This window comes from Sinocyclocheilus grahami, unplaced genomic scaffold, assembly GCF_001515645.1.
Source record: "Sinocyclocheilus grahami isolate Dianchi unplaced genomic scaffold, SAMN03320097.WGS_v1.1 scaffold218.1, whole genome shotgun sequence".
NCBI classification, from domain to species: Eukaryota; Metazoa; Chordata; class Actinopteri; order Cypriniformes; family Cyprinidae; genus Sinocyclocheilus; species Sinocyclocheilus grahami.
Window position 1 is genome coordinate 1,411,985 of NW_015505397.1, and position 13,624 is coordinate 1,425,608.

General features: G+C 34.2%; 1 protein-coding gene across 1 annotated transcript; it reads right to left on the reverse strand.

Moving 5' to 3' along the window:
• Positions 1–570: 570 nt before the first annotated feature.
• Positions 571–9,997, reverse strand: LOC107596398 (eukaryotic peptide chain release factor subunit 1-like). The gene is made up of 9 exons (XM_016287120.1): positions 9,985–9,997; positions 8,915–9,054; positions 8,687–8,825; positions 7,985–8,175; positions 7,636–7,765; positions 3,601–3,774; positions 2,204–2,268; positions 1,242–1,389; positions 571–1,122 (listed from the first exon to the last, which is right to left on the reverse strand). Exons 1-9 carry the CDS (start codon positions 9,995–9,997, stop codon positions 1,043–1,045), a joined length of 1,080 nt encoding a protein of 359 aa, XP_016142606.1. The 3' UTR covers positions 571–1,042.
• Between the last annotated feature and the right edge of the window lie 3,627 nt (positions 9,998–13,624).

Genomic DNA, 13,624 nt, shown 5'->3' on the forward strand with positions numbered 1-13,624 from the left:
ATATATATATATATTAAAAAAAAAATTTTTTTAACTAAATTTATAATGTGAAAAATACTATAAATATGAAAAATATTATGGATTTTGAAAATTGGAAAAATTATCTTCCATTACAATATATTTTTAAGATTTAATAATCCCTATAGTAATGTTAGATGTATTATTTAATCAAATTTGATTGACAATACTTTTATTTCTTTAAGTAAAATGATTTATTGTAATTAATATTTGTATTAATTTATTTTTAGAATTTTTCTCGAAACTTTTCCAGACACCTGTCAATTTTGATTTCAAAAGCCTTATAAAAATCTGTACGTTATAAAAACCTGTACATTGATTTAAAATTGACTAATATTCACTATATTTCTTAACTGGTGTAATAAAAAGAATAAGGAAAAACGTTTTTTGCAGTAGTGTTCATATAGTACGATACAGCAAAATAATTATTCTAAAAATGCTCAAATGTAAAAATCTAGAACCACAAAATAAGATTTCAGATATGAACGGCACATTTTTGGGGAATATACAGAGCACACATCGGTAAAACACCAATAGAAGGCAGCAGGTTTCAGCATTTTCAAATTAATTTTATTTTCCCCCTATTCATTACAGAAACCCATGTAAAAAATACCACACTGTCATAAAATACAGCAGCAGCAATTGCCAATTTAAAAAAAAAAAATTAAGAGAACTAAAGGAAGAGAACTAGTGGTGGATTTATGGTGGAAAAAGTAGGGAGAAGAAAAACAGGGAACAGAGGATAAAAAGAAAAATAAACTTATTTCAAAACAATCTGAAGGTTCCAGCGACTTTAATTCAAACAGAGGAAGAGAATAAACAAATGAGTCTTGTCCAATCAGAACGCTCTAAAGGCAGGGCTGTTTAATTATTCATGAACGGCTCTGTCCTTCATTTGACTGACAAAGGACACACTTCTCAAACTGGTTTTTTTATTTTTTTTTTGGTGAGAAAGAACCATTTTTTTCTCATTCCATAATTCCTCAAATCTTCATTGATTTCTCTCTAGCTCATTCTTGACTACCTAGTAGTCATCCAAATCAAAAAACTCCTCATCTTCCTGGTAATCCAACCCCTGGAAATCCACTCGGTACCGCAAAATACCTAATAGAGAGACACATTTTGGTAAAAAGAAATTTAATAAAATAACAATAATAAGATTGTATATCAACATTTGGATCATTTTCCGTTTATAAACAAATCTAGATTCAGCGTCCGCTCACCTCCGATTCCTCCGAAACCCTTGACGAACTGCGATCCCTCTTGACTTTTATCCGTCACTATCTCCAGAGCCGCTCCAAACTTCTTATAGCTGTTGGCGAACCACTCCAGCAGCGGCACGCACTCGATGAGCTCGTGTTCCTGACCCGTCTGACCCGCACAACAACACAACAAACACACAATCAAACATTACACCTGTCAGAAATGACCAGGGCTGTCAACTGTGTAAAAGTGTTATGATAATGAACTGCATGGTGTGCATATAATTCAAATGATCTGCAAATTACTGCATATCTTCATTTGAGGACTTTTCTTTACAAATGTAAAAAGATGAACACATACATACATACATGCATACATACATACATACATACATGCTATCATAGAAATGATTGAAATACTAATTTTTAATCTCAGGGGAACTGAGATTAATAGTATTCATAATATGTGTGTACTTTTCAAAAAAAAAAAAAAAAAAAAAAATTCCCTTTTATCTTCAACTCAATTCAACATCTCAGTTTTATTTATAACACATTTAAAAACTACAAAGTTGACCAAAATTCTTCACAAGTAGAATTTACAAAATGTAAAAAAAAGTAACAAAGACTCAATCCAGCTATCCTAACCAAATCTGCACATGTAATAGAAAAGCCAAATCTGCCAGAAAAAAAACATTGAGAACTAAAAAGAACTAAAGATTAATAACACATTGAAAATGAATAAGAACTAAAACTGTAATATATAAAATATATATAACATTTTTTTTTTTACAAAAATCTAAATAGTAATAATAAAAATGCCAAAAGCAACAAAATTACTAAAAATGTAACTGGTTTAGTCACAAAGTGAAAACTACAAATATGAACATAGAAGCCAATTTAAAATGTGAATAAAACTATAAAAATGTAACTGGACAAACACAAACTTTTGACACAGATACACATACACACACACACACACACACCTCTTTGTCTATGAAGTGCGATTTGTCCTTCTCTTGTTCTGGGGACAAATAAAGGACTTTCTCATCTGAAACACACAGCAGTGAGGAGACATTACAGAAGCACTCTAATCTCTTACTATCTGTTGAAGCAACATCCTGCAGTAAAAAAAGAAACACTGTGAATGTTTACACTGAACACACTGACACACAGCACTTGAAGGCACAAGAGGCTGTACTGAATAGAGAATATAATCACATATATAGCTGTTACTATATTGTCACTGGAACTAGGGCTGCACGATAAATCGAAATGGAATCAAGATCGCGATTCGACAGAAGCTGCGATTGTCATGCGTATCTTTCAGTGAAACGTGGTTCTGTGATCAGCAGTAAATCTTAATTCAAAGGCCAGAGCACGCTCTTGCGCTGAAACTCCAAATACGCCTCGCAGAAGAAACCCAGAAAATGCCTATCGCTGCAGCTGAATAAACAGAAGATTCAACTGCTTTCATTGATTCAACGTGACTAATAAACACACGACTACGGCAATATACGGTTTATCGGAGTTCTTATTATTATAATTTTCATTAAAATAAAGTATATTTATAATGCAATGCCTTTATCACTGCTTAGAATACTATGAAATATGTTGAGTGCCTTAGAAGCCACATCATCTCACAGAAGGATTCATTTCAAACACTCGACTGACGTTATGAAGTGAGTTCGGAGTAAAAATATGTTATTAAATGTGGTATTTTCACATGCTTTCAGATGGAGCAGCATTTACTTCACAGAGCCGTAGTTCACTGAGAAGCTATGCAAACAGCTGTCATTATCGCAAACGATTTCAGAATCGCGCAATAAAATCGTCTGCGATTTTTTTTTTGCGTAACTTGTCAGTGAACTACGGCTATGTGTAGTAAATTCTGCTCCATGTGAAAACACGTGATGATGATTTCCTGCTGATTACAGAACCGGCTTTTTTAACAAAATGCGCATGACAATCACATTCGATTAATCGTGCAGCCCTACACTGGAACACAGGATTGACAAATCAGAAGACAGGAATGGTCCATATTATAATTTCTGATGTGATTTAATTAGATTCAATTATTTCAAATAAGATCGGAAGTGTCCATATTATAGTTTATGATGTGATTTAATTTGAAGTATTTAAGTATTTATTTAAATTTCAAATTCAATTTTGAAATAAGAACGGAAGTGTCCATATCATATTTTCTGGCATGATTTAAAATGTGAAGCTTGAAATATGAGTACTTTCTATTATAATCCAGGAATAATAATTTCTGATGTGATTTAATTATTTGAACTGCACTGTAAGTAGGTGACAGGCACGTGAAAATATCTTGAATCTGAGACTTGTTGTTAATAAACGTGTCCCGTGTGTGTCTCTTTACCGTTCTCTGAGCCGTTGACCTCCGCGCCGTGCAATCTCAGGACGTATCTCATCGTCTCCAAGTTTTCATAGACGATGAGAATTTCAGCGGCTCCCATTTCCAGCGCCTTCAGTGTGTCGTCCACACCGAAACAATACTTCCCTGTGTCCTGACTGATCTCATCGAAGTATCGCCCTGAAACACAGAACACCGCTATTAATGCTTTCAACTCCATTTAGGTTAGCAAACTAGTGAAACATTTGATTTAGTTCCTCATGTATGACAATCTAAATTGGCTTTTAGAATTTCTAAAGAAAACAGAGTATCTGGAGAATTTGTAAAGTTAATTTTAAGGCTTTTTAGGACGAATACAATCTCAAAATAAATTATGTAGCTCAGAATTTTTTTGTTTTTATTTATTTATTTATTTTACACATTCAACTGACAGGGTAACAGCAAATTTACAATTAGGGATGCACGATATATCGGCCACCATATCGGTCTCGGCCGATAAATGCTCATTTTTTCTGTTATCGGTATCGGCCTGATAAGAAAATTTGGCCGATATCTTAAAGCCGATAAATAATGCATTATTTCCTTCAGAGACACTTCAGATGCGCCTTGTTCGTTTGCAGTATATATTTGATGTATATCTGATTTATCTCATATAGAATGCGTTTGGTTAAGTTAAAAGAGCGCTTCAGTTTACCGGTGATCGTCTTTAGCTCAGCGCACGCAGCTCAAACAGCAGTGCACAACATTAATAACTATGATTGGGAATGCTGTGTATATAACATTCTAATGAGAACATTATTATAATAAAACGTTGTGCATTCTTTGGGTTTAGTTGCTGCGTTTCAGTGCGTTGATATGGGAAGAGCGCATCCACAACAGGATCACACATTCTGAATATAGCACGCAATAACTGCATCATTTTGTACATATAAGTTGTAATATTATGTTTATGTGGTATTAATATTAATCTCAGGATGCATTTCCTTGAGTTAAATAAGCTGCCAGCAAAACGCTTCAGTTTACCATGTTCATTCAGCTCTTCAGCTTCAGCACGAGCAGCTCAACGGCTGCTATTTAAAACAGTGGTATTAATTAGTTACTTTTTCAAAATCATTGATACATTATTAATAACAACAACCACTTGTATTTTTCTCTTATTATTTTCATCAACAATATGGTTTAGTAATTAAAATAATTTAATTATTGTCCGTGCAGAGGATATTCCGTTTTATTGATCTATGGCGCATTCATTTTGATTCTTTACACGTGTAATGATGTCCAGTGACTTGTTTGCATTATTTATGCATAATTTTATTTATTTGTAAGACTTTTTATGACTAAATTTGGTAATGGGAGAGTAAAAATATTTTTAAAACGTACACCGTTCAAACTAGGCTGCTTATGTTGAAGTGTTCGGGATGTGGTTTTTAATGATGAGACCTTTTTTGTAATCAGGCTCTCAAAAAGTATATAAAAATTTGGATATAGATTTATCGGCCAACATATCGGTTATCGGCTTTCAAAAAATAAAGAATAATCCGTTATCGGTATTGGCCAAAATGTTCATATCGGTGCATCCCTATTTACAATATGATCAAAAATACATTAAGAATGTGAAATATTACAGTATTACAATTTAATATAAGTGCTCTCTATGTGAATACATTATAAAATGTAATTTATTCCTGTGATCAGAGCTGAATGTTCAGCATCATTACTCCAGTCTTCAGAGTCACATGATCCTTCAGAAATCATTCTAATATGCTGTATTTTTAATCAAATAAATGTAGCCTTGGTGAGCAGAAGTCACTTCTTTTGACTAGTAGCGTGCATACAGTATGTACTGAATTGTGTATCAATACATACAAATTAGGGGTCAATCGATATTGGATTTTGTTAATACAAAAATATGTTTTTAAAAATATGCAATAAAAAGATTATTGTTTTTATGGGTATTATTAAATTCCAATTGTAACCATAAAAGGACATAATACATAATGCAGGACTTTTAATTATAAATAAGAATATGAAATTTCTATGTTCTACTACTTCCAGCTGATAAAATATGCACTCTTACAACCATCTACAACATATTACAATATAAACACATAACTCATTAACAGTAAATTATAATCGATCACTTGATTGAAAGTTCTGACTTTGAATGTAGTGATCACATAATTATATTAGGTTGTACATTGTATATTAGTGTTACAAGCTGTTTGTGCATATAGATAAGATCCCTAAAGTTGCAAAGACTAAAGTCTCAAACCCAAAGAGATATTCTTTATAAAAGTTAAGACTCGTCCACGCCCTCCTAAAACTTCTCATTTAAACACGCCTCCACATGTCTACGTCACTGTGTGGGAAGATTTGCATAACACCGTCCAAATGTTCACGCAAAGAAAGGAGTAGTAACCTTTGGCGCTTTTCCACTGCATGGTATGACTCGGCTCGGCACGGCTCAGTACGGCACGGCTTGGTTTGCGTTTCCACTGCAGTTCAGTACTGCTTTAGAGTGGGCGAGATTATTCACATGTCGTTATAGTTGCGCCGCCTCTACTGCCTTGACTCCTGAAAAACTTTTTTCATTCCGCGTCACCCCATCAAGCTCTCGCTGGATCCGCTCCTCTGCTATCAACGAGAGGAACGTCTGTACTTCCTCAACAGACAACGAAACAACTATTTTTTTGGTTGTTAAAAAAAGGTGCAGAGTTTACACTTCATGTTTTGGTAACGGTACGGTTCACTTGGAACCTCAACTGAGGTGGTACTGAAAAAGGTACCAGGTACCAGATACTGTACCCAGTGGAAAACCCCCCAAAAGTGAAGCGTACCGTGCCGTACCATGCAGTGGAAAAGCGCCATTTGATTCTCGCTGTAGTATTGTTGCCGTTGCCATGTCGTGGAGATGCTGTGTGTTTCGTTGTGAAAGCGAAACTACTTTGTTTGGCCTTCCAAAAGAGGGCACAACTAGAAATCAGTGGTTAAGTTGTATTTACAACTGCTCCAGAACATTTCAAACCAAATATTCGTGTGTGTGCAACGCATTTAACAGAGGACTGTTTCCTGAACATACAATTCCGGCTGTTCTGACTTACAAACTGTAAGTATGTTTTCATATTTAAAGAATTTGCCACTGATGATTCAAACGCGAGTTTTGAGCAGTGTAGAGTAGCGCTTGTTGTTTGTCGTTTCTCCGAACACAAATGCAGACAAATGGTTTTATGTTTACGTGGCGCGACACGCAACGCAATGCATAAAAAGACAGTATAAGTCATTATAATCCGTAATTATGTCCCCACTGGATGCAACAAATGCCTCGTTTATAATGGGTTTTAATGTTTTTGTCTCATCGCACCGGGACACGGCATCAACAGTATGGTAAGGGACGTAACATTTCTGTCACACGCTTACGCACTGGATAAGCTGGCCAATCAGAGCACACCTCGATTTTCAGAACGATGAGCTTTGTAAAAATCTACACGTTTCAGAAAGGCGGGGCATAGAGGAGCAACAATAATGTACAGTATGTAGAAAATAATGTGTTTTTTGAACCTTAAACCGCATAAACATTGCATTACACCAACTACACAAAATAATGTTCTTTTTAGCAACGTCATATGACCCTTTAAGACTTTTTTAAATAGTATTTAAAGGCATAGTTCACCCAAAAATAGAATGTTGGTAACCAAACAATTGACTTCCATTGTATGGGGGAAAAAAATACTATGGAAAACAATGGGAACCAGAAACAAAATGGAAACCAAAAATCTTCTTTAGTGCTCAACAGTAGCAAGAAACTTGGCTCGAGGGTGAGTAAACGATGAAAGAATTTTCATTTTGGGGTGAACTATCCCTTTAAGATATTAAATTTGATGAAATTAGAATTTTTTTTCAGGGGTTTGAACGAGGAAAGCTTGTGTTGCTAAATGGTTGTTTGGTTATAGAATGATTTCTGAATGCAGAATTAGACTGTGCTCTTGTTAGAGATGCATATGATACAGAATTGCATCTTTGTGAGAATTAACATTTACCTACCTATTAATTTTTTCTCCTGTATGAATTTGACGTTGGACAGGACCTCAGTGGACAGTTCGATGGCCTGATTGAAGCCATTTTCTCCTCCGTAAGAGATGTCGACCAGCTTCAACACTTTCACCTGTAACCTCTGCAACCAATCAGAAACAACAAACTGATGTTAGAAAGTCAGACTTCAGCCAATCACAAAGAAACTGCAATTCAGTCACTTCCAATAATAGACCATGTACAGAACAAAATAATTCTCTTAATATTTCTACATATTTCTCTTAACAATGACTTTATAGAAAGTGAATTCAACTAATCAGAGACCAACAACAACTACCAACCAATCCACTTTCTTTCTTACCGGGTCGAACATGTCTGATTGGCTGAGCTCTGTTTTGAAATCTGCAGATCCAGCCAGCACCAGTCCGGCCACGTTGACTTTATCGTTGGATACGAAGAGCTGCACGGCTGTCTCTGCCACCTTCCTCACATAATTATGTCTCTTCTCCATCCGTAACCGAGCGAAACGCAGCGCGGACTGACCTCCTCTTCCTGAGAGAGAAAATCATTATATGTTTATATAATTATATGCATTTAATTCTATAAAATAACATTAATAAAAGAAAACACCAGGAAAAAAAAAACTGAGTGAAGATGACACTGAATTTTATTTTAGCCTTATCGTCCAGTAACAATTTCAATAATTATGCATTTATTCTAAAATTAAAAGGGTAATAATTAGAAAGATAGCCAGATTTCAAATGTTTATGCAAGAAGTAAAATACAGTCTCATCTAGTTTAAAAATACATTTTAAAATAAATTAAAGGCAGTCTTCTTGCTGTTTTTTTCCCTGACACATTCATAATCATTCTTCTGCCGGTGTGCTGGGGCAAGTTTTATGCATGCACTTGAGTGCTGATAGGCTATAGGCAATTAAAGGCTCATTATTATGAATTATATGGTTTATTAATATAAACTTACGATTAGTCGATTAATTGCTAAAAATGAACGACTACTAGTTGACTAGAAAAATCTTTCGTCGAGGGCAGCCCTAGTGATTACCATGTTTTTTGGGCAGGTCCACAGTGAATTTGTGCAGCACTTCTCTGGTGTTTCCCTGTAGAGTCCCGAACAGAGCTCCACTACCATCAATGACTATGAATCCAAACTTACTGTCATCTGACAATAACGCTGTCAGAGCCTAGATAAAGACAGACGATTATACAGCATCTCAAGTATAATGAGCTTTATGAAACAATGAAGCATGTTTGATTTGGACGGTGATTTTACCTCCGTGTGGAACTTGTTATCACAGAGGTACAGAGAGGTGTTGATGGGTTTGAATGGCTCAAAGTCGATGTTGACTTTCTTCTCTTTGCCTTCTTCTGTCACTATGGTGCCACAGTAAACCACCAGACCGTTATGGGGCACTGCAAATACACACCAAACACACCAAAACCATCAATACCGGAGGAAAATTCAGCCGTATGTTTGCTACGGTCTGACAATGAACTATAAAAGTGTGTGGACTCTGGATGAGAACAAACTTAATATCCGAGTAAAAATGAAACATCAACATGAAATGATGTGCAAAATCCATTTTACTGCTGTATCATGACACATTTCCAGGTAAAAATGAATATTTGATGCAATAAAAGTAAGTGAAGGACATGAATTGATCAAATCTTACTCAAATTTATAATTTTTTTGTCATTACTGCTGTAGGCTTTTTATTATACATTAACTGACATTAAGCTATTGTGTTAATTACTAGGAATAGTGATGCACTAAAAGTATTTATTTATTTAAACCAAACAGACTGTTAATTAATAATCAACTAATTAATCAAATGTTTTAATCACCACTCAAATAAAAACTTAAATTGTACATTTTAAATTGGCAGTTTTATCAACTTTTTAATGACATAATTATACTTTTACTCCAATTCATTGCTGAAATATAAACATTTAAAAGGTGGCTGTAATAAAAAAAAATTCATGACAGATTTATTCAATCATACTTAAATACTGAAAACAACAGGTTAAGTAAAGACATAATGAGTATGTAATATAGTGTATATATTTGCACCATTCTGGCCAATGATTTCTGACATTTTCAGAAATTGTTTTGGCCAAAACTAGGGCTGGGCGATATGGGTAAAAAAATTATCAAAATAAATTTTTTCATATCAGTCGATATCGATAATTATCACAATACATTTCAAATCTTTATTTCTTTCAAGTTTAAAGGCAGATTTTTGCTGCTAAGTGAAAGTTGTAGAAATCAGACTGTTAATAGTGGTTTTAAACTACTCTTTATGGTCAGAACATGACAAACACTTCACGCTTTTGAATTTTTACACTTTCCAGTCATTCTTCCATAACAAAATAAATATCAATATGGAAAAATGTATTTCTTACTAGACGCATGTTCTATTGAGTGATATTGTTTCAAATCATGAAACAGGTTTGTGTTCCTGGTGCGTATCTTCAGCACAGTATGCAGTGCAGGCTGCAATATTAATAATATTATATTTTTTGTCTCTTAGAAATGCACATTTGACAGTAGCTTGAGTTAGGATGCAGATGTAAATTTATGTTCATTAACAAAAACAGCAACATCTGTAAAAATTGTAACAACCTCATTTTTATATGGTGAAGTGTAATTATTCTGACTGAGTTTTATTAAAATTAACCATTGGTCTTCCATAGTACTGTATTTTTAGATCATGATAATTACAGCTAAAACCACACATATACAGTAGCACCTCAATACCATAGTAAAAATTGAACTATGTAACTATGGTTTCTAGGGATTTGTATAAAAAACATTTAGTATAAATGCACAAATGCTATAGCTTAATCAAAAGAAATACTGTAATTATATTCCATTACTCCTTTAATATATAATACATGCCTACATTAATAATATAATAAAATTCAATATGAATATCCCTAATTTCTGACACAATACCATGGTGCAGTCAGTGTTACTACAGTAAATACATGGTAAATGAAGGCGATTTGTAGATTTAAAGTCTTCTGACTGTCGTTGCTCACAGTGTTTCTGCTGTTTGTCAGCGCTGTTTCATCTGGCTCTAAACTAGTTTAAATCACAGAGTCATCCATGTTCTTTTCTGAATTCAAGCACTTCACACTGGATCTCACAGCGCTCTTTAGAGTCGTGTGACAGAGACTCATCAGCGAGTAAAAGCATCTGCTGAAGTAAGCTCACACTGCGCTGCCGTTTGACTCCGAGTCGAGCGGATAAACAATCCGTGTTGCATGCTTCAAATGAGTAGTGCTGATTCCTTCTGCTTTTGGCGGAAATATTATAATAAACATTATATTGACCATTTATCGAACTCTTCATATTGTTTTATCAAGGAAAAATTATATTGCGATATTTATCATTATCGTTTTATCGCCCAGCCCTAGCCAACACCCAAAATTCATTTTGTGGCAGAAAATGTTTTGATTACTGGAATATCAGGGCATCATTAATTGGCGAGATTGCATGCATGACCTACAACAGAATAGATAATTGTCCATTGGTTACTGTGAATTTTCCGTCTATGCGCCACAGGAGAAGTCAGCCAATAAGGTAAAATAAGCTACATTTTAAACACACAAACTTAAGCACAAATGGACTGTGCACAATAAGATCAGGATATACATTTAGAAAGTACAAAAATGTCTTTTTGGAGGGTCATGATGACTTTATATCCTATGATCAAAATGAACCTTTTAACATTAATGTCGTTCCAGCTAGCAAAAACTAACAAGTTCCCATCACAAATATGTTGAGTATGCATTTAGCCCTTATTTTATTCTTCTTAGAAACACAATGCTAGGGCCTTTGGCTTTCATAAATCTGTTCTCATATGATCAAATAAATTGATGTGAGTGGTCAGAAAAACAGAGGCTTTTGTCTCAAATGGCCTTCTTAAAAATGCAGGGGTGTGCAATATCACAATTTTTGATCGTGGATGATTAAAATGTCTCTACGATCTGTTTTTGAAGAAATATTGTAGTATCGTGCTCTAGTACACATTCTATCAGTTGCAGTTCTGGCGCTTCCATCTTAATATACTGTACAATGCCACATACATTCATACGGAGGTGGGAAACATGGTGGTGGGAAAATTACAGGGTGGGATGAAAAAATATTTTTCAATTCTTTTGCGTTCTCTCGCAAAACTTTTGCGTTCCCCCAAGAAACTTTGTGTTTGCTCACAAAACATTTGCGTTCTCTCGCAAAGATAATTGCATTCGCTCGCAAAACTTTTGCGTGCCTGTATATTAGAAGCGTGCTGGTCTTAAAGTGACAGCAGACTAATTGTACTAAACATGCTGCCACTTGTCATTAAAGGGATAGTTCACCTAAAACTTTAAATTATGTCGTTATTTACTCACTCTCATGTTGTTCCAAACCTGTATTAATTAATTTCTTGTGCTGAACACAAAAGAAGATATTATGAAGAATGTGGGTAACCAAACAGTTGCTGGTCCCCACTGACTTTGATAGCAGGGGAAAAAATACTGTGGAAGTCACTTGGGACCAGCATTCTTCAAAATATCTTCTTTTGTGTTCAGCACATGAAAGAAATTAATACAAGTTTGGGACAACATGAGAGTGGGTAAATAATGACAGAATTTTATTTTTTGGCTGAACTACCCCTTTAATGTTAATAAAGCTTCAATACAGTAGCTTTAATAAGAATCAATGTGTAATTTATACAGTGAAGTGTTTATAGGGTTTTATTTATTTGTTCATTCAATTTCTTGAATGCTACTGCTAAATACACCTACTGTCCCTGAAAAATAAAGCACTGTTAGTTTTATTTGTATATTATGTGTGTTTGTAATGTGTATCTTTATTCTTATTTTTAATAACAAAGATAAAATAATGACAGTGATTTTTTTTATCTTCACCCACTTTGGCCTAAATATCTGCCATTGTTTTTTATTTTATATTTTGTTTGCCTGTAAGGCTTTGTTTTTAAAATAGGGAAATTAGTTTGTTTGTACTGCTCAGACAACTTACAAAATAGTAAAACCAACATGACAAATAATCGTGATAAAATCGTGATTTTCCTGAAAAAAAAAAAAAAAACGTGATATGATATTTTTGCCATATAACCCCCCCCTAAATGATACTCTAAATAAGAAACTAAATCTGCCAGCAGGTGGCGGTAAATGTTACACCTCTCATGTTACATGTTACACCTCTCCTTATCTCCTTGCAATGGCTACCAGTTGGGGCTCGCATCAAGTTCAAGACATTGATGCTTGCATATAGAAAATGACAACTGATTAGTATTTTAGGGTTGCACTTTGATCCTTAAATAGAGATTTTTTATGTCGTCTAATGATTCTTGTCCTAAATATACCTGATTAATTTTTTGTTATATGACACTGAATGACATTTTAGTGGGTGCCTTCTGTGAATCATGGTAAAAATGTATGATAGTCATTATTTTTTGTAAAATAAAAATTTTGTTTTGGTGCTTTTTGTCCTTGACCCAAGTACAAAGAATCAGCAAGTAACATATTGAATTACAGGGTGAAACTGTTAAGTAAAAAGACTGAAATGGTATTTTCTTTTATAATATACTCCAATAATCTTTGTTTAATTTACAACTTTGAAAAATCAGTTCGTTCGCCATCTTGGATAGATTTTTCCATCACAGTGCATTCTGGGATTGCCTTCTCTATATGTTATGGATCAACTATCACACGTATGATCTTGCATTAATGAAAAAAAGCTGAAGAATATGCACTTCTGCGTGTGTTTCCATCAACTGTGTAATGCGAATAAAAATGGACATCAGCCTAATAAAAGTCACGTGTTCCGACCAATATATCCGTCGCAGTTATTACCCTCATTAAACCTGTCTAACGTTAACCGTCAAGAATGTCAGAAATCACTAAGGGTTTAGCACTTTTTTTTTTTTTTTTTTTTTAATTCTTAAATTATGTGAATTTGTTTTGTAATTTT